This window comes from Saccoglossus kowalevskii, chromosome 8 (genome assembly GCF_978046115.1).
Source record: "Saccoglossus kowalevskii chromosome 8, keSacKowa6.1, whole genome shotgun sequence".
Taxonomy (NCBI): domain Eukaryota; kingdom Metazoa; phylum Hemichordata; class Enteropneusta; family Harrimaniidae; genus Saccoglossus; species Saccoglossus kowalevskii.
The window spans coordinates 22,604,590-22,627,754 of record NC_140648.1 but is presented as its reverse complement, the minus strand read 5'-3'; the positions used below and the strand labels follow the sequence as shown (position 1 = coordinate 22,627,754).

Here is a 23,165-nt window from a genome sequence, read left to right as displayed (position 1 = left end):
GAACCTGTTTCTATTTCCTCCACACCCCGAGTAGATAAAAGGTTCACACGTTCCCGTTGATTGGTCGAAATACCATCGTAGTAGCATTGCTCTACAGTGACCTGAATGTGACAAACCTGTACATCGATTCTTATCTGTGAAATACAAAATAATTATATCATACGTAGAACATACACGTTACATCTTATACTCGTACAGTTTTGATGCGCCGTATAACAGTACGGCATGAAATATAAATTTTGAGGATATACTTCAAGAACAATATTATGCAGATGGAAATGTGGCTGTGCACTTCTGTATTATATGTCGGATACTTCTCATTAATCAAAGGGAAACTGTAAATATATATATATATGCATACCATGCTGACACTTTTTCATATGATGTACATATATATTTTGTCGGTTTTTGCAGGCGGTTACACGCATTGAGCATTCGTTTCAATAAGTATTACCGTCAGAGCCACACACTGGTATATACCCTTTATAACACACGAATGGACAGACGCATCTACCCCATTTGCACTGCGCATAAATTCCGCATCTCATCGACGCACATGAATCGGGATTTTGTCCTGAAAATGAATTAAATTAGTTAATCTAAGGCAATCAGTCACTAAATTTAAGTCTAGCCACACTGCCTGAAATACTATAAAAAATTATCGGGGATTTATTCCCAAAAGCATGCAGTGGCTAAGCGCTATGCTTCAGAAAAATGTCTATCCGCTCCAGATTATTTATTTTTATAGATGAAACTATCATATCCCATTGTCTTACTTGTGTATCTAGAAAGTTTGTTTATTTATTTAGTTCCTGGCCACCTCGTTTTGTTTCAGTTACTATAGATACCAAATCATGATGCAAATGCTACAGCCTGCCTGACATACAGCTTATATGCAAACTTAAATTTACCGGCACAATCCAGTACGCTACCATCATCATTGGTAACTTTTGCCTTACATTCCGCACAGTAATCAACTTCACATCGTGCGTATGGATATCGCTCGCACTGAGTGACTTCGCAGGGGTTTGTCGGACATTGTACAGACTTAGTACCATCTAGGCAAATGAACGTGTCCTGGGGAATGGCATCTGTCGCGTATGTCGCTGAAATATGTAAAAGAACAACGTTTGGTTTATATATTATTTAACGAGAACACGCACATGGAAGTACTGTAATTTTGGGCGTGCGTATAATATGCAATATGCCGAATACTTCTGATTATTCAAAACGAATCTACCCCTTTTGCACTGTGCATAAAATCCACATCTTATTGTCGCACATGGATCATCATTTTGTTCTGAAAATGAATTAATAGGTGAACATAAGAAATCGGTCATGATTATCGGGTATATATTTCTACAAACATACTAATATGGCTGAGCGTTATATTTGAGAAAAAATATCATATCAAATATATTATCATCTGAAACTAGTTGTATGTTTGTTTGTTTATTTATTTTCTGACTAGCATAATTTGTATCTGGATAGTATATATATAATGAATTATAATGTAGCTGTTAAAGCCTGTCAGCGTATAATAGTTATTACCAGAGCAGTCCAATACGCTACCATCATCGTCGATGAATGTTGCCTTACATCCCCACAATAATCAACCTCGCATCGTGTGTATGGATATCGCTCGCACTGAGTGACTTCACAGGGGTTCGTTAGACATTGTACAGAGTTGGTACCGTCGGGGCGGGTGAATGTGTCCTGGAAATGAACATTTTTTGAGCACTGTATAAGTATGAAAGTAATTAAACAATATACAAATACACGGGTCAGAGAGAGAGGGTAATTGAAATGTTAAATGTCGTTGTTTATGACACAGATCTAATTTCCAATTCCATTAACATCGGTTTGCAATAACATGTAGTATAAAAAATGTGCGATAACAATGTATATTATCACAATGTTTGTTTTTTTTGGGTAACAGACGTTTAAGAAAGATATTCTGAAATCTAATCTATGCTCGATAATATGACATACTCACCACAGCCCTGCATACAATAAAACTACATGCTGCCCCAATCGATATTCTCAATAAAACTGGTAGCGTCCGCATCTTGATTACCTAAAATTATCCATATAAATCTATATGTGTATCAATAGAATAGTTGACGTTAAAATGACAATAAATTCCGACACTCTGCCTTACTGTACAAACGCGAATGTAAAGCAACGGCGTTGGGCAGTATAAGCGCATCATACGATATACCTGTTGTAATAACTAAAGTAAACAAGGCCTTTTATTAAAGGTAAATTCGAGTATGTCAGTTATAGTTATGTCACCTCCTAATCAAACACATATGGGCTTGAGATGTTATTCCATTTCTATACTCCAAAGATTAACATTTTGTTTAGTAGATTTTATAATTACGCGGGCACTTAGTAACATATGATTTGAGATACAGTACAGATGAAGAGTTGTTATAATGATGATGTCAAATTATTTCCTCGTGACGGTAATAATTTTATAAATGTTCCCTGTATCAGTAGCATTTACTGTTTCATAATTACCTAATTTATTCATATCATGAAATGAATCAGTGAAAATTACATTAAACAGTAAATCAATTAGACTTGCGTATAGTCTCTTGCTTATTTTCTGGTGTTTTGTTCAATAAAATAAAATATTAAGAGAGAGTGTTACTGCGAAATAACCATTGCAAGGGACACACGTCTCGTGTTTATACCGCTGTAACCTGGCTTTCGCCATGTGTACACTCACATGATAAATTATTTTATAGAAAACACCAAAATAAATTACAAGAGAATGTTATCAAGTGTAAACTTCATCAGTATATCATCATAGATTTAGTGAAATACCATGACATTGGAAGTAATTCTAGTTTTGCCGCCCTCTCTGGCAATTCTGTCTTTGGTCTGTGTTAAATAGGGATTTCATGATGGTGCAGGTTTGTAATAAAACCATGTATAATTTCACGTGTGTTTATTAGTTTGTTTATTTTTTATCTGCAATCAAATATACTATATCATTTGACTATGACAATTGTTTGTGAAAAGCCATTGTGTCAACACAGGTGGCGCTATTCAGCACAGACCTGTGTCTTATGACGCATAACTAGCCTCTGAAGGCTAAATATCAATCATCCACCATTTTAGTCAGCGTTTCTTCCGTGGAACTATATACAAGTATTTTTTTCTTGTTTTGAACACATTCTCTCCTTATTTTTAGCAAGATTGAATCTTTAATGAATTGATCAATTAAAATACCGCACAACACTCATCAGCATGTCTTATCTTATTAACATTAAAATGTATGTAAATTGCGAGGTTAAAGGTCTAATGTTTCTCAATTGTATTGACAAGCAGATCGCCGCAAACCAACCGAATAGCGCCATCTGTGTTGGCACAGTGTGGAAATAGTTCCGACCACTTTTCCCATAGTTCCACGCGCGGTATGTGTCAGATCGGTTGGTTTGCGGCGATTTGCGTGTCAAGGGTGAAAAGCAGCTATTCTAACCAACCAATTAACTAACTACGCATGACTGGCACGCGTTGTTAGAGCTGTGCAAAAACACGTTTTCTCTGCTTCAAATACTTAGTAAGTGACTAATTTTATTCCAATACGTTTTGTAAATACTTCTTAGTTACTGCCGTTTTTACATTTTGTTTTCTCGGTAAAAATCTACCGTATTTTAGTTGATTTTGTTTTTCACTTTTAGTTTGCTCGTCGAGGGCCTTTCCAAGATGGCGGCCTCCACGGCGAGTACACGTGTTAACCATTTTGCTGGGCTAACATGTAAGCATGGTCTGAAATGTGAATCAATTGATGCATATGTTAAAAGTATTTCTGATATTCTCAAACCTGTGAATATTATTGCCGCTTCCCGAGTGAGCGGAAGTGTTATTGTTTTTCTTGACTCTGTGAACGCTGTGGAAACTTTTTGTACAGCTGGCCTGTCAGTGGGAGACTGCTTTACCCATGTGCAACCCCTTGTTAAACCTGCCACTAAAATAATTCTCTCAGGTGTACCCCCATATATACTAAATCACATTATTCAAACTGAACTGTCAAAGTATGGCCGCGTTTTTAGCAATTTGCGCTTAATTCCACTCGGGTGCAAACAACCCGAGCTGAAACACGTCAAATCATTTCGCCGTCAAGTTTATATGCTGTGCGACAATAATGAACTAGACGGTGTCATTAATGTCACTCATGAAGAGCGGCAATATCGTATCTACTTGTCAACTGATGATATTGTTTGTCACAGGTGTCAAAAAAGGGACATATGAGAAACTGCCCAGTAAGTCAACAGCAAACTTCAAATGACCCAGTTCGCGATCATTCTCTTCCAAATAGTAAAACCCGCCCGACCCTGAATACCTGTTGATCAGTCTACTATTGCTAGTCTTGATAAAACTGATGAAGCAAACGACATTAATGAAAATGGTGATAATGATAACAATAGTCAAACGATGAAAGTTGACGACACGCCCGAAAATGTAGAGTATAACAAAAGTCACGGAAACAATACTATAAATGATAAAGGTGACGATAACGTAATAGGTGACAATGTGTAAACTATACTACTAATCATGCTAATCATAATGCGTCGCAACATAAACAAATATTTATCGCAAAGTTTTATTTTTATTTTTCCAGTTTGGTTTTACAAAAAAGTGAGACATTTCGTTATCGTCACAAAATAAACCGGAAGTTAAATTGGACAGATTAAAATACACGAGAATTTCATGCAACATGTTTTGCCTGACAGAATCTCGTAAGCATATGAATATACTTGTATATTGAAATGTAATATTTCGGAGGATGCCATCATGGGAACATTGTACACCACTGTATTTGAGATGAAAGCATAATGCAGGCTAACAAGTGGTATTACAGGGATATATATTATAAACGAAATTGTTTGCAGGATTACAATCTGAATACCATTAATTAATAATTGATACAGTACACCGAATCCGTCCTATAATATACAGCGTATCCCGACGATAAACGGTTTGGGATCACAGAGTATTGTTTTTTATGGATATTGTCGCCGGATATTTACTTGCGTTATCCTGTCGATTGTAAATCATGTGTAAATTTGTGAGAAATCCGTGAGATTTTGTTTAGACGTGGAATCTGCAATACAGTCTGGTTAAGTTTGACCACTTAAGATTGTGTGTTAATTATACATCGCACTATTTATGCAGATTCACGCCTCCGTTCAATCCCGATTCAGTGATAATTAGAAAAAATAGCCCGAAATAAATCAGCGTGTAAACTGTCATGCCACACTCCATGGAATGTAGGATATATATTCATATATATATTCATATATATTAGTTTGTTTAATTTTGATGTAAAATTTTATTGTAAATATTATTTTGAGCTTCTCGTCAGTCGTACATATAGATACATCTTAACGTAGAGCGATTTATTTTCCTTGATGTTTACTAGATGTTGTGTCAATAATACCAATTAATCATGCACATAAAATGGACAGAATATATAGATAAAATGCTGGTCGTTAAAGAGGCTGTACGTGAATGTCAAGCAGCTGGTGAAAACAAGAATCAGTTATTTTGGAAGAGATTCCCTGCATCAAATAACGATCCAGTTATCTAAAGAGAATGTAGATTTTTGGACGACATTATATATATATATATATATTGGGCAATTGGTTAATACAAATATTGGGTATATAGCTGGAATGGTAATACAAGAGCACGATGTCACGCAGCTTCACCGCGAGTGGCGCCCTAGCGGATCCAGTATCATCGAGCATTGCAAATTCAAAGTCTGACAAGCGAGACTGTATGTACGGCACGAGCCATTGATTCGGATTTAAAGACTGACTGTAGTATTTTTTATTCTAGAAACACAATATTTCAATAATTGTAATGACGTGGCAACACAATTTGTGTTCATATAATACTATGCGAATATAAACAATCGATTGCTAAGGTTATTTATTTCAAAATAAGACCGTTATGTAGTAATGTTCGTGATTATAAACGTTGTGCGATTTTGAGACGCAATCTCTGGCTAAATCGCAGATTTCTTTTTTTGCTTTCCAACGTGAACAAAAGACCGTGACATCGACACATTTACATAAATTACACGAAAAAACACGGCTTTTACGGAAAAAAACAAATACAGTATTTTAATGTTTTGTACTAAAATACGTTACAACTAATAATAACATTTCAAATCTCGGCTATCAAAGACAGACCGACTGCCAAGGTTTGTTCAAATTTCAAATTGTTCGATTTCTGCCATGGGTAAAAATAAACCAGCATTACGCTGTACTCGAACATTTATTATTGCATACGTTTCAGGATTTGTCGGCCTTTCTATGTTTTTGACCAGATAGATGCTTCTAAAATTCGTAAACACGAATGACTACAACGTATTTATTTGAATCTTCATATCATTAAAAGTTTTGTCAAAATTGAATTTTTACGCGAGTTAAATTAACTTAAAAAAATTGACATTCCCGCGCTTTTAGAAGGTTTTCCCTATGTTAACAACAATCTGTCATTACAGTGACTAGTGTGGTTTGAATCCACACTCGGTCGATATGGTACTTCGCCTCGTAGACTCATAATATCGAGAATGTTAGCTTAGAAAATAAGTACTGAAAGTATTACCGAACAAGCAAACCTTCAGCGTTAACGCGTTAACTGAATATTGATTCGCTGTCCATCGTTTATTTTCGTGTAATCCCGAATTGTATTTGTTTCAGCACAGTGTGAATGTTGTTGTTGAAATCAACATGTTGACGGACATACCCTTGCGGCTATGCCTTGCAATGAAGTTAAACAAATTGTGTAATGTTAATTAAATAATCTCTTTTGACGCTCAATCCGAATTGCAATGAAAAAACCAGCCAGCCAGCCAGCCAGCCAACCAACCAACCAACCAACCAATCAGGTGTTCTATTCAATATGGTAATGCGCGAGTACGTTCTCTCGTGTAAATTTTGAACGAGTAACTAAATACTAACGAAAATCCAAACGTATGTACAACTTCAGACCCACTGAAATAATAATCTGATTCGTTACGCTTTAAATCTGATCGCTCGTTGTATCAAAACATAAATACATTTTATTATGCATTGCATTCGGCAGCACTGACCTTAATGTGGAAATTAATTACACGGTGACGTATGTTCTTTCGACAAATATTAATCAGTTTGCTTGGTTGTGTACCTTTTTTATTAACTTCTGGTAGAAAGTAATTATGCATAAAACAGGATACAAGGTTGCTGCTGAAATGATATATACACTATTAACATCTGGTCAATTTGATTATTCACAAATATAATTAACAATAAATATGCAAATCTCGAATCTTTATTAATTTATTGAATTTCACTTGTTATTATTGAGTGCACTCCCTATAGCTTTGTTAGTGTGTGATTGGTTATCTAACATTGGTTGGTAAGTCGCGTTTAAAATTCGGTGGTCGTCGCGCTGCGCCGCGTCTTCGAATTAAATGTATTGCAACCAATGGATTTTACACGCGTTGTGTATGTCGCTATGAGTCCCATATCGAGCAGGACGCGGCGCGACTACAACCACCCTAAAACATATTTAAATATTATGGGTTTGATAACATTTACCAATTATCCGTATACTTTTAGTGTGCTCTTAAGTTGGCAAATTCCGTCAGAACTGGTTGTTGACTGTGTTGAGTTGTTTGTCTTGGCAGAGCGACAATTTACCATATCTCAATGTGTAAGTGATATAGGCGACAACCCGTCCTGGAGCGTGTAAAAACCACGAAATAAATGAACTCCAGAAAATAGTAATCATGTCATCAAACATTACTCCAAATATAAACACGCCCTTAAATACATTAATGAAACGAAACAAGGCGATGCACTAGTATAATCTCATTGGCTGTTGCTCATAGTGTTCCGCGAATCGGTGCGCTTTATTTTATCGCCTTTATTAATTTACGTTTTTTATCACACTAAATTTTTCACCATGTTTTCATTCAGTTGTCTGCAACATGAAGTTAAGTTTATTATTGGTAGTTTACACATGCGTAATTGCCTGTGCAAATGCACGCGGTTTAAGGGTAAGTATAATTAAATACATACTCATTTCCGTTGTTGTATATATATTCCCCCTGATTGTCTTCGGCCACTTAAACGAAAATTTAGTTTCGATAGAATCTTAAATTGAATGCACGTTACCAAGACACTATATATTGGGAACATTTCAATACCTAAGTGAAAAAACATTAGATAGTGCAAAAACACAAGTGTATGTAGTATAATAACAATTTTACTTTCTCTATACATTTTACGTCCTCATATTTTTTTACAAACTCATATTTTCTCTTGGTTGCAACATGGAGGTATGTACCTCAATGGTTGCATAATTTGAAGCCTATTTATCTCCCTTGAACCTCTTTTTACCTCCACGATTTGACCCTATTTAGTGAAATGTTTGTAAAATAGTTTGAAATACTATTATAATAACAATAGTTTATAAAGTATATCAGGCATCATATAGATTGTAGTGACGACTGTGTTGTTGAAAGTCATTTCATATATTTGAAATATTATTCTAGAATTGAGATGTTCCGATGGATCATTAGTTAACTGCTCTGTGGATCCATGTGATGTGACGTCATGCGAACTTCCTTATGCTGGATGTGAAGCTGATTACTGCGGTGGTTGTAACGCTATATACTATGATGCTGACGGCAATGTATTGGATTGTTCGGGTAATTATACCATAACTGATTATACCATTGAGTACCACCTTATTTATTGACTATGTAGTTTTCTTTTGTTTTTGTGTGCCGTTTTATCAATGGTTGTCAATCAATTGTTTTGTGTTCTTGGACTTGTAGATTTCCCTATAAGACTTTTGTTTGAGGATTTGTGGTTGGATATGTTATTGCAACATTGGAACACAGAAATGTTTCAGCAGACTTACCTTTGTTTACTGGTTTAATGTTGTTCATTAATCCACAGCTCAAATTATGCATTCGGGTTAATCGCAAGCTAGATCGACGTGGTAATCATTAAAGTGTATGTTTTGTAATACGTCAAAAATAGTTAATAATACAACTACGAGTCAATATCATTGATGATTTACCTCATTATAATACGACTTGGATATAATAAACCGTACTGAAGAATTTATTGCACGCAAGTAAATGTTCCAGTATATTTTCACTCTTGTTATATCGTAAAATATTACGATTTCAAAAGTCCTACATTCAAAGTTACACTTTTTACCAAGGAGGTTGAAACAAACTTAAATATAAAGATGCAATCATGATTCGAGTCTTCAGGCTGGGAATTGCCCACCTCATGTTGTCAAACTGTTTTTATCTCGGCTAAGCTTGATTACTTAGAACGTCAAAAGTGTCGTCTGCGTATAGACATATTTTAATAACAAATCAAATATTTCATTAAGCTTTTTACAAACTATTGACATGTATTTGAAAATCTAAACGATACACCCTGTGATCTTGATATCAAAACATGAGTGGGAAATGTGGCACAACAAATAACTGTGTATATCCATCTTTCAGAACTTTATTTGGAATTGCTCCTTAATTTGTTTGATGTGTTTGCCTTGTTCAGCATGTTCGTAGTTTAGCAAAGTTAGTTATTATTATTATTGTTAGTTATTATCTTTCTATACCGTAATTACGCTAGATATCCACCACTTCATTTATAAAAATAAGTTCCATAACACTCACACGTCAGCTGTTTGTATAAACCTTATAGCTTTTATTTTGAAGCTTTGGTTTTCTTAAAGATTTGTTTTGTTTTATAATCACGGAAGCTTTGAATTTCTTACTTTAACACACGTACTCTGTATATTTTTATACTTCCTCTTCACAGTTGGGCTAAAGAGTTTTAAACGCATTTATCAAATGTTCCTACTTCTGATGCTATTGTCGTTCCGTACTTTGTTATTTTTAGATCACCTTGGCGAATGTCCAAGAATTGGTAATGATGACCAAATATGTGTCCCGTGCATAAGTGACAGGAACTGCGGTACCTCTGAAAAATGTTGTGATAATTGTTGCAAGGTTGCTGTAACAAGTAAGAATTTGATATCAATGTATATTGTAGTACTCATACAATGACATTTCAATATATGCTTTAGTCGATATAATAACAACAAAGTTCACCCCAGAAACAGTGGACATACAATGTCAATGACATCATAACTTATTTTCTACCTCGGTTTCGCCTTGGTTAACAATAGGAGTAACGTTTGTATATTGCTAACCCCATTTTATGTAGAGCCGTATGGGTGTCTTATGAGTGATGGTTCATTCTGGCCAGATGGTGCCTATCGTATAATAGACTGTGTCCTATGGTATGTACGAGTACAATGCAATATTATATGTCACGGTTCATTCAATATTCACGTTTATTGTAATATAAAGTAAACACGACAGTGAATTCTGTTTTATTTGTGTATGTGTTATTATTTTGAATATATAATTTACTTTCTTTACTCAGTCAGTGCCAAGTCACGGCGTTTAGGTGCATTGTACAGATATGCGGTGAGTTCCTTTAAAAAGTTTCCACCACAAAATCCTTTAAATTTAATACTTTTTTAGTTCATAGTTTATCAATCATTACTATGTTCATAAAAGATGTCTCGTATTTCAGAGATTTGTGAACGTAAAATTGCAAAGTAATTTAATTATCATGGTACCAGCACTCAATACACGGAGTTTGATTGTTCATGTACAGTAACCAAGACACAATATTATAAATTCTTACATAACCTACCTCACATGATGAAATGTAATTTAGAATAGACTTCTACACATCACTGTCTTAAACTAATCCATTTTTAGTTAAGCAAATTAATAATTTATTAACAGCATGTGCAATCAAATCATACAGATTTTTTTTAGAAATTTTATTAAGTATTATGATTTTCCTCACGATCAATCTAGCTCCAATGATTTTGAAGTCAGTACTTCTTCATGGATATAGTATCAGTCAATTTTACAACATTGTTATTGTTGTCTAAACAAGCGTGTTTCATGTATTATGTCAAATTGGCTTGCGATAAAGAAATGAAATTATATTATTAAGTTTTCCTTTCATAGATGTGCATCCATGTCCCGGTGGTGTTCATTTGACCTCACATAGTTATACAGTGTTTTGTGGTACCACTCCTCAAACGGGATCCATTATTATAGAAGACTGTCCATTCGGGTATTCCTGTCTCGGAGATACCAACTATAAATATTCTCTGTGCTGTCCTGATGGTAAAATATTTTTAATATAATTCAGTTTGCACAATTGTATGGACAGTATAAATTTACTCTTTCAATTATGAATATTAATATATTATATTTGTTGTACCGACAGATACTACTTTGGGCTGCTATGTGAATAATGCTTATATACCAAATGGTGATTACTATATTAACGACGAGTGTTATGCATGGTGAGTTAAAATGCGTAAGAAACTATTTAAAATGAAAATGAACTTTTGGAAGCATATCTTTATTTGCATTCCATATAAATTAATTACATTTTAGGGATTCAAGACCTTAAACGGCTTTCATTATTATGTTTATATTGATATTATGCGTTCCTATTCAAAATATATTCACACCAGTTTTTATTTAGTTTAGATTGACCCCATAGAGAAAGCGTTCCTCTGAACGTTCACCGGCTTTAATGAGTATAGTGGGGATGAGTCACACAGAAACTGAAAGTCAAATATAAACTGACAGCTCTCAAATCCCCGTGCTCGTACATTTATTTAGGGGTCTAAATTGTTGGTTGGTAACATATATTTGTTCCACTTAGATTCAAACTTGTTTTTGTTCGATTGTTGATGACATTTAATTGCTTCTAATACTGCATACATCACACAGATGAGGAAGATGTCATATGTCATACATAGTTAAATGTTTGTTCTCCTGCGGGCGTCTTGACATCCGTATTGTCGTTATCAAGTTATCTTGTTGCACATGTTTGTCGTAATCCAGATGTTATTATAATATTGACTTTGTTTCTTTTCAGTCAATGTGTAAACGGTAGGATTACACGTGAAGACACACCGTTATGTGGTAAGTGTATATCCATTAACCTCTGCATATGAAATGTGAAAAGGATTTGTTATCACATATCACTTGTTTGTTGACGCTAGAGACGTCATGGACTAGTAGGATCCACAAATCGAGGGCGAGTGGATAATACACCCCATGAGTCCCATTTTCATAAAGACACACATCACATTATGATCTATGCTACTTGGGAATGGCGTCTAACCGTGTCAGTGACTGCCAATTCTCGCAACGATCTTTCTTTTTCGCTCTTTTGTCCTTTTCAAATACGCATAAATTGATGACGTGTTACGTTTAATGTTCGATAATGGTATAAACGTCATAAAATTGAATGAATGCACCGTGTGCACGTGATCATGCGATAGACATTTTCTTATCGCATTGCGGTGTCGGATGAATTGTAATAAAGTTGTAGATAAACAGTTTTATTTTGAACTAGTCGGTTTTAAGTTTTAGAATTTATTATCTGTAGATAAAATGTGTCCCAGTGGAGTACAACCTTATAAAGACGACCAAAACATGAATGCATTGTGCTCCGTTGCAATTGGTGTCGATAGTATATTAACTCAGACCTGCCCACGTGGTTTCTACTGTAACATGATAACGAGTTCGCACGGTGTGTGCTGCCCGCTGAAACGTAAGTATTTACATATTTTATTTTCATTTTCCATTGCGAAATCAGACTTTAAGACGTGACAGTTCCTGTCCTGTCCCATGCTACGTATGCAAAGCGCGTATATTACATTTTGTCACAATTACATTTTTGAAACGCTATACAAGGATTGTAACGTTTCAATGTCTACTGTGCTAAGTAGCGACAAATTTAATTGTTATGAACTGCTACTTTTAACAAATAAATAAAAAAGTCTCTACTTTATTCCTCATTTATATTATGGGTTAATTAACATATACACATCTTCGCAAGTGTTTTCAAATGTTATTGCTTTTTCTCCGCAAACTAGGTTGTTAAACGTAACTCATTTAGAGAAAAAAAACACATCTTTTCTGGGTGTTCAAGACCGTAATTTTATATACATTCATTTGCTCTATTTACCAGTTGATGATGTGTGTTATTATAACGGCGTTGCGTACCCAGTTGGTGGAACCGTGATATGGGGCTGCGCCCTCTGGTAGGTTTCACATATTTGTTATTATTGTTCAGTTAACGACATGCTGCCCATTACTGCCCATGCGCTAGTACACTGCCTATACGTGATAATGACAAAAACAAGTAGTATTGACAATCGTGCAATATCACTACACTAACGTTTTTGATTGTGTCTCCAGTCAATGCCGAGATGGTGGATTTGTATGTTTGTATCCCCCTGGTCTTATCTGTGGTAAGTTCCGGCAATATTTAGTACTTCAAGTTCAACAGCAATTTTTAACGTAATAAATATGGCAATATATACAAGTTCTGGTCGATGAAGCAAATTAACCAACAACAAACAATATTATGAAATGATTGCAAGTATATATACTGCTTGTAGATAGTTGTATGACCTATTACAAATTACTCTGTTGTTTCCTGTCTTTTTAATACCAGCGCACTTTTTTATAGATCCATCAGAACCCATCTGCCCCAATGGCGATGATTACTATACAAGTACGGGAACAGATGTTAATTTCTGTACACTTCCACTGGATGCACCATTGGGTCTTACACAAGGGAATTGCCCGGCTGATTATTTTTGCCATGCCTTAGACCTCGGATACAGTATATGCTGTCCAGCAATTTGTAAGTCTTCTCTTTCACTACAAATCGTCTTCAGTGGTGTTTGTTATTGCAATTCTCTTTTAAACTATTGTTCACCGACACGATGCCAATGGACTGGATGACCACGCAAAACATTTATGCGAAACCGTAACTCTTGTCGCATGCCATCATACTGGATAATTGGTGACATCAAGCGTTGATAGTATGTGTATTTATTTATATCTGTAGCTGGAGATTGCGTTGTTAATGGAGTTCTGATTCCGAATGGCGAAGTGATTCTGATGCCAGACTGTGTGTTATGGTGGGTATTACAGATTCAATAATAATGTCGGCTAAAACAGTGTATTTTCGTAGCATCTTCTTTGCTGTTCTCTATTCAATCTCATATTTAGTGAACGTGAAGTAATAATTAGCAAACCCCATCTTGAAATCTGTTGACGAAAATATGATTGGTAGCACATGGATCGGCGATCACATTCTCACTAGTAAATGTTTTGTTCGTATTCTCAGTAAATGTATAGACGGCGCCATGGCATGCATAGAGAAATTACCATGTGGTAAGTAACAACATCACTAAAAACAACAGTTATTGTACCTACAATTACCAGTAAAGTTATAGTATATAAAACGTATATTTGTTTTTGTTTTTTTCTTTCTAGATGAAATATGTCCGAACGGAGGTGATCCATATGTAGAAGATGGTGTTGGAACAGTGTTCTGTTCAGGAGCTCTCCTGACATCAGAATACTATGCAACGAGAATAAAGCATTGTCCCAGAGGATATGAATGCACTGCGCTAGATTCGAGTGGTCTATTGGTGTGCTGTCCTATCAGTGAGTACCGTACACTAATTAGTTTTAACCGACTGCTATAAACTACACTCTTACACACCGTACATTTAATTTCACGTGATTCCCGTTTGTCCTGTTTATAGGAGATCCGATTGGATGCCCCTGTCCTCGCATTCCAATAGATAGCTTTCCAGTATGCCTATCCAACTGTGACAATTGTATGAACCATCCGCCATACGACATTTGTTGCATTGATGAGAAAGCGTGTCCAGGAGGCTGTGTTGGATTCATTAATACTGTTGGTGGGTTATGTTCACGTTAGTTTTTACTATGGTAACATGCAGTATATGCGACATACAAGTGCAAATGTGTTCAATCTGTAGCACCTGTGTTTGATTCAACAAATGACCGGAAGTGTTCATCCATGTATAATATATTACAATATGTACTACATGTGCGCTCATTATTGTGGTTTTCTATTGTTTTTATAGGTTACTGTAGATATGATTGTGAATACTTTATGCCAGGAGATACTATAACAGTGCCACCATGCACAGAATGGTATATACTTTTGAAATACCTTGTATATAAATCGATTGGCAATTCATTTATATTTACGTAGGTAATTTGTGTTGTCTAATGTACAATGTTTATTTCTTGCAGTCAATGCACAAACGCCGAATGGGACCCCTGTACCACAGACCCATCTTGCAGTAAGAAACATTCTGTTATGGCTTACGTCACAATGTTATTTTCGTGTCCATTGCATGCGCAAACGGTAATTTACATAAACAGTACTGGCGCATCTTCACCGGGAAATGTATAACGTTACTATTTGATTTTTTTGTTATAGCTTGTGTTACTCCACAAACGGACGATGTGGGTAATGTAGTCACGTGTTTGACAGATGCAGATTGCTTGCATGTATATGGCTTCACATGCATTGATAGGATATGCTGTAACAGTGGTAGGATTTAAGTTAAACATTATAATATGAACGTTGATTTCACTTGATCGTCTGATGTTGAAACTCGCCAGCAATTTCTGTGAATATCGTTAGGTGCTACATTTATGATACAAACATTAGTCCAACAGTAGTATTAAAATGTTTACTTTGAATTAATTATAATTTACTCCACCATGTATTCCGTATTATGTACTTGCTTTATTTTTTATGCCAACAGCTACGAGTTTATATTTTTCTTTGTGCCAGTTTGTTGTACTTTTCGACAATACCAAAAAAACCAGTATTTTGTGACATCAGTTTGACAGGAAATCGTTATACTGTTTTAGATCAGATCGTAGTAATATTTGACTACTATTGTATAATACACACTGTTTTTTTACCAACAGACTGGGTTCCTTGCGAGAAGCCCTTGTTAGCTGAAACTGGATACCCGTACAATTGCGCATTTACAGAATGTCCGACTGGATATTCCTGTGTGCTTAATTTTGAATATGGTGCATGTTGTCCAGGTAGGGTCATGCTCGTAAAAAATGTATTATGGCCATATATACTGAACTAACATATTTTTGTGCAAATTGTACGATTCGATCTCTCGCAATATGTTCACAATGTCATTAACAGAGGTATTGCAGAAATAGTAATAGCTCGGTATCTGATTGTACAGATAAATACCCATGCTGTCTTGAACCTGAATCTGGACCGTGTGAAGCATATTTGCCACGATGGTATCACGATTGCCGGGATAACAAGTGCAAAGAATTTATTTACGGTGGATGTCAGGGGAATGATAACAATTTTCATACTAGAGCAGATTGCGAAAAAGAATGCGGAGGTAAGCAATGTGCAAATGGAATTTACAGTATCCCAGTTTATAAATACGGATTCCTAACAAAATGATAGAATTCATTTCAGTAATAATTACAGATATATACTATTTTAAAATTTTAGGTGACTGCTGTTTACCTGTTGATCCTGGTACGTGTAAAGGTTCCATTTCCAGATGGTACTTCGACTGTGAAATAAATGAGTGTATAGAGTTCATATACGGAGGATGTGAAGGAAACAACAATAATTTTGAAACAGAAGAAGCGTGTAGACGACATTGCGGTGAGCAACATGTCATTTGTGTACTCGTAATGGCATAGATATTACAAGAATATTAACACACATCACTGCATGTGATTAGTATCACGTGAATATCATTATTATATCTTTCTCCAAAAAAAGATGGACCATGCCCGTGTCCTGAAGGATTTCTGGGGCAAATGTGTTGGTTGAATTGTGACGTTTGTGATGAACATGCATCAACGACTCCAAACTATATTTGTTGCGACGACGGTAGCTGCCCGGCACCAGCATGTCTTGGAGGAGTATACACGCCAGGTAATTGAAATTATAGTATAGATACAACAGCTTTGAGAATATCAGCTGACCTTTGCTTTTCTGTGCTTAGTCGAAACCTGTCCTTTCATTGGCTTTAGTCACGTCTTGTATGCCTGGATCTGGATGGCTCAAGTTTATGTCCCGGAACTGAATTGACTATAATACAATTGCGACTACAAAAGTTTAAAGTGGAAACAACTAAGTAGACCATAGAAATCGAGGTACAGGTACCGATCAGCCCGTTGTAGTAATTATAATTGCCTAAAATGGTAAATTTATATGCGAATTGATCGAGAAAATGCCCGCGAATAACATACTACGCGTACGCAATATGTGTAATATATGAAATCTACTACACACTCATGATCAAGAGAATATCACCATACAACGTAACATAATGGATATACCATATCCACGGAATTGCAACGCCGTGCTCGGGGATAATTTATCACAATGTATGCTATTATCCCCCCCAGAGAACCCTATGTTCGCCTTCAAAATTATTCTCTCACACAACCTGTACATGAGCGTGTATGGCTGTTTCTGACCTAATCAAACATCTCGATTGCCAGAATCTTTGGACCACATTTCCCACCACCTCAGTATAATATTTTGCCCATGTATATTTATTTTTTATTTCTAATTTTGGCTCAAATGGACTTAAATATATTTGAAAATATAAAGAAATTGCGAATGGTGACACATGTTAACCCTTGCGCTTCAAAGAGTTAATAATTATAGACACTCACAATTTTTCTTAATTTTCACAGAAGGATTTTGTGAGTTGGACTGCGAGTATTACTCGCCAGGAGATGTAGTAAACGAAGATTGTGAAATATGGTAAGAGATTGGTTTTTCTGATTATCTTCGGTTAAAGCGCGGCAGTCGTAGCGCAGCTCAAGTGCGATATTTGTGTTGATAAACGTGTATTTTCCCACAATCCAATGCGCTCTTCTAATGGAAATCATGAGTACGAGGTTTAACCTGAGCGCGACTTGCCTCCTTTGATACCTTCCAATCACCTAAAAATACCTAATTAAGTCTTGGTAACGTCTCAGTTTGTACTCGTTGATCTGCCAAGTCGCCATCTTTGTTTATATGAGACCCATATGTCTCGTGCATGCCTGGCGTGACTACGACCGCCCTTTAAGTTCTATTAGACTTATTAGACTTATTAGATTTAACTAATACGAAACATACAATCGTAGACTGGATTTAAATATTCTTGAACAAAACATTTGTATACTTTCTATCAGCGTTTGTAGAGAAGGGGATTGGATTTGTCGACCTGACCTGGCATGCGGTGAGTACATGTTACTTTTAAAATGTCGTGCATACAGACATTTCAATTTCAAAAGTAATACAATAGTAAGTTCGAATTGCTCGACTGTAATTGTTTTCGTGTGTTGCAATGTGTGACAATGATTGTTTTCACAGGTGGACCATGTCCTTGTCCAATCGATTTTGTACCGGAAGTGTGCTGGGTATCGTGCGATGAGTGTATTGCAAATCCTGATCAGGATTACCTTTGCTGTTCGGACATTGAAAACTGCCCGCCTCCTTCATGCCTGGGTGGACATTATATTGAAGGTATTTCAGCGTTTAAATTTGGAAATGCTTCGGGTATAATTAAGAAATATATATCACATCATATTTGTGTGTTAACATTATACATTGTACTACTATAATGATGATATTTACATGCCCGGTGCTATGACGTTTGTAATATGTGGTGATTTGATTGAATGCTGCATGACAGTATTCGACAAACGCCATTATAAAACTCTTTAAATCCGTTCTTAGGTTACTGTGAAAAGAACTGTACTTACTACAGACCATTTGAAACGTATGTAGAAAACTGTGAAATATGGTAAGCAGCAAAAACGTCTACTCCACACATGTATTCCCCGCAGTGAGTGTAAAGTAACAATATTGTAATTGCTTCTCCGATAATCACTGTGTGATGTTTTACAATATGTGCAAAAATAATTCGTATATAAAAACATGTGGTCGAACTCAACAGTTATTAGCTCCGACATTACCAACAACTGGCACTGTAATTTCATGCAGAATCAGTGGAAAACAAAACCCAACAATCAGCTTGGGTGAAAATAACGTTCTGGCAAACCTGTCCGTGCAGTAATTGGTTCACTCCTAGTGAATGACACCAGTGACCCGACAAAGGGGCGGGGGTACTTTGTATAACATCACACGAAACAAATTTCACCATTTTTGCACTGCTGTAAACATCGGACACTGCTTATCGAAAAAAAAACAATAATAATATTATTACTTTACACTCACTGTAACTACCATTTATGACAATCTGATTAAAATCTGATGTAGTGTACGGGCATTAATTATTTTGGCTATAAACTTGTTTTAATTTTATTTTTTATTACTTTTGTTATTAATGCCTTTTTATTTTATTATTTTACTTTGATTTTTTGTTTAATTCCGCCCTACATGCATCTGATCCAACGCTTATATAAGTCCCATTCAAATATCGCGTAAGTAACTGCCAATCACAGCCCCCTTTTATACAGGCTGTCGGTTGCTTACTTTTCAGTGTAGAGATACTCTACGGGCAATCTTTCTGTACATTATATTTTGCCCACTTGAATAAACCATTAATAGAAAATTGCTAGTATATTTTTATTTACAAAAGAAATTCCACAGCATTGTACAATTGTTGTCATTACATTGAATATTTTTTTCACTTCCATCAAATGTGTGCACTTCCTGGCACGGATCTAGAAGCCGTACCTACACACGATTTGGTGACGTCACAAAATACATGACCTTCAATCGGGGTCATTTCCTCGGTATATACGAATTGGTATATAGAAATTACAATAAAGATACTTAAGACATTGCACATAAGGTAAAACAAATCATGTGACAATATAATGATAATAACGGTAATAAATCCTAGCTTTAACAGTTGAACACAACGATCATATAGTCAGTCGGGTGATGCCGAGGGTCACGCACTTGTTGCAAAATGGCCGTGTGGTTGAAACTGGGTCATGGCGTGACGGGCGAGGAAGACATCATTAAACACTTTCAAAATCACAATAAAACGGGGAAGTGGTTGCATATTACGGCGTAGCCAACATGGGAAATAAAAAAAACGCTCAATACAAACGACACGGATTCAAATCACACTAGATACACACTCACCAGAACCGAAGCAATCAGAAACGAGCAATCGTTTTGGCTTTTCCGTTCAACTCATCGGAACACTGGAGTAGTTGGAAAAATGAACACCACTTAACGACCAACGTCGTGGCGTTGTACACAAGCGTGCCATCAAAATTAGCTTGAAAGAGACAGTGGGTTCGAGTCCCGCTCAGAGCTACTGTAAAAACGTAAATCAAATAAACTGAAATCTTTCAAACCGTAAAAAAGTAAGCAAAGAACGTCGCGATAATAATAAACCTCACAAAACTCCACCATACAAAACTGAATGAATAAATAATAAAATAACTTACAACTTAAACTGGACGACGAACAATTTGTTCAACAGTTTCCAGTCACAAGAGATAAACAAGACCCAAGTCAAGGTAAGTTTTGTTAAAGTGTCGATGGCGTTCCCTATACGAAAACAATTCAGGGAACAGACGAATATCTTCTGTGGTGTTGTGGAATTTATACTGTGTCTGCGGAATTGTTGATTGAGGGTTCGAAGCCAGCTGTTAACATTTTGTTAGAAAGTTTCACAATTAAATAAAATATCCAATGATACCAGTATATTTATTTCATTATTTTAACAACTTGCGATGGTGGAAGTTGGTCAAACACGAGTTCTTACACCTAAATAAGTATCAAATATTTATCCACTCATTTATTCTCTCAATTTAACAACCTTGTAGAGGTGGAAATTAAACAACAGGTATTTACTCACAAGTATAATGGTCAATATTTGTCCATACATTCATTTTGTCAATTTAAGAACTTGTAATTGTTGGAATTAATCAAATGAGAGTTGTTTACACCAAAATTAATCTCAAATATTTGTCCACACATTTATTGTCACAATTTAACCACTTGTTAATAGTGGAAATTACTTAAACGCGACTTGTTTAATCAGTTGACATCAATGCAACTTACCCACAGACAGTGCACAACAGAGTATCATTATTGAACAATTATGAACAGGAACGTGTCTTGGCATTAGGTTTAGGGTCGGGTCGGGTCGGGTCGGGTCAGGTATGGGCAACGGAATTATTAACAGAAACGTGTCTTGGCATTAGGGTTAGGGTCGGGTCAGGTATGGGCAACGCAAATGGCAAACACCCAATTGGCAAAATGTACACTAACGGGTTATGCCATGTATATAGTTTACACAAGTAAAACACAAAATTGCCAACTTTTTGGACAATTGTAACTCAATAATAGAAATATGTTGTATTTCTATATATACACACACTATATAGTGCAAACACAACCAGTCAATCCATCGGGGTCTTGTGGATCAGATCCCTACATAGTGATCAGGAGGACCCGGGTTCAATTCCCTTGCCTGCCCATCTTTATCTCGCAAACACTATTTGGCAATAAAGCTAAGTATGACAACAAATTATTCAATTCGCATGACTACCCACATAGCTCAGTGGATACATCTACAATGTAGACAATGTGAGATCACAATGTGAGATTGCTGGTTCGAATCCAGTATGTTTAGCATGTTTTCTGACTGCTAGTGAAAACAGTGCTCCTATGAATAGAACTTAAATCCTATCTCTTGTGTGAAGACACTCGTGGTACAGTGGACAAGACAGTGCGGTGGGAACTCGAAGATCGCAAGTTCGAATCACGGATTGGACACTCCTACAAAAGACATGAAAGACGTTAAAAACTTAAACAGCGGATTCAAAAACTGTAGTCAAAACACAAGAATACTAACTCACATGGAAGCCAGTCGAAGTCGACGAAGAACGAACACAGTTGACAGCTGTAGGTCACGTGCATCAACAGACACGAGGAGCATGGCTGCTCTCCAAATGGGTCCCTTCTTTTGTATTGACCCCCGAATGATTACTGACCCCCCTTTCTAACTCTTCCCACAAAAATAATATATCGCCCCTTTCAAAATGTATTTACCCACAAATTAATGAATATTCATGAGCACAGAAACTGCCACGTCATTAATAAATTAGCATAATTAAAATAAAATTGCATAAAGTGTAGGTACGTCTTCTGGAGTCCTGCCAAATTATCTAGAATGGAAGCAAAAAATTAAGTAAATCATAATGATTAGAACACTGTAAATAGCTATATAAACAATGAACCTGATTTTACCGTCCCACGACATCGACGCAGAAAACTGGAGCAAAAAAATATTTCCTGATCAATTGCGATGTGTCCAGTCCAAATCAGCCGTGTTTTTATCGGTCGCTAACGTCGGTATAATCCGCCATTTTATTTGAGTGTGTTTGCTACCTGACTCTGCCCGGTGACTTCATCATGTGCGCTATAGAAGGAGATCTGTGATTCGTTGACTAAAATCGTCGATAGTGGGTCTCTTGGAAATATCGTTACATAGGCATCGGGTCAGATGTATGTAGGGCGGAATTTTAAAAAAATTAGAAAATCAAAGTAAAATAATAAAATAAAAAGGCATTAATAACAAAAGTAATAAAAATAAAATTAAAATAAGTTTATAGCCAAAATAATTAATTAAAGCCCGTACACTACATCAGATTTTAATCAGATTGCATTTATGACTACGCCAAGTGGTCGTTTCGCTCCGTTAAGGTGTTACCGATATACACATATATCCACACGAACATTGACGCGACATTACCCGGGGACATTTGTGTAGTAATTTCGAATATGCTCTCAGTATTGTGCCCGTATTACCATTAGATTAGAAATTTGCCTAATCAAAATTACATCAACGATAGCAGATAACAATTTGTACCTTGTTGTATGTATTGCACATAATCTTGAAACACTTAATATAAACTGCGTTTGTTTAAATTTATTTAGCGAATGTAGAAACGGCAAGTGGTACTGCAAACCGGACCCTGATTGTGGCAAGTTAAATTATCAAGAAGTGCTACTGAGACTAAAACATTATTGAATGTCACTATGTAAAAATGTTTCCATAATATTAATTTGTATAGAGAAGCGTAGGTAAACGGGTAAGGTGCAGTACAGTTGATATAAAATTTAATTTAAATGCACCGTGGTGTGTACTACATATTCTATGGCTCACTAATAATTACTGCCTGGGTGTTTGTAATA

General features: G+C 35.9%; 1 protein-coding gene across 1 annotated transcript; it reads left to right on the top strand.

Annotated features, from left to right (window-relative positions):
• The first annotated feature begins 8,346 nt into the window (after positions 1-8,346).
• LOC146739432 (uncharacterized) lies at positions 8,347-23,143 on the top strand. The gene is made up of 28 exons (XM_085502782.1): positions 8,347-8,359; positions 8,561-8,716; positions 9,933-10,055; positions 10,260-10,335; positions 10,482-10,525; positions 11,084-11,245; positions 11,349-11,427; positions 12,012-12,058; positions 12,528-12,692; positions 13,113-13,185; positions 13,343-13,395; positions 13,617-13,793; positions 14,001-14,073; positions 14,283-14,329; positions 14,432-14,605; positions 14,707-14,865; positions 15,055-15,124; positions 15,227-15,276; positions 15,417-15,530; positions 15,917-16,039; positions 16,195-16,362; positions 16,479-16,637; positions 16,758-16,913; positions 17,684-17,753; positions 18,170-18,216; positions 18,351-18,503; positions 18,717-18,783; positions 22,908-23,143. The coding sequence occupies exons 1-28, from the start codon at positions 8,347-8,349 to the stop codon at positions 22,999-23,001; spliced, it is 2,892 nt and encodes a 963-aa protein (XP_085358908.1). The 3' UTR covers positions 23,002-23,143.
• Positions 23,144-23,165: the final 22 nt, after the last annotated feature.

What these genes read in the sequence shown, in the direction of transcription:
- LOC146739432 (XM_085502782.1), top strand. An exon ending in ATATGGGGCTGCGCCCTCTG is followed by an intron (nt 13,186 to 13,342) that starts GTAGGTTTCACA and finishes TTGTGTCTCCAG; the next exon opens with TCAATGCCGAGATGGTGGAT. An exon ending in CATAGAGAAATTACCATGTG is followed by an intron (nt 14,330 to 14,431) that starts GTAAGTAACAAC and finishes TTTTCTTTCTAG; the next exon opens with ATGAAATATGTCCGAACGGA.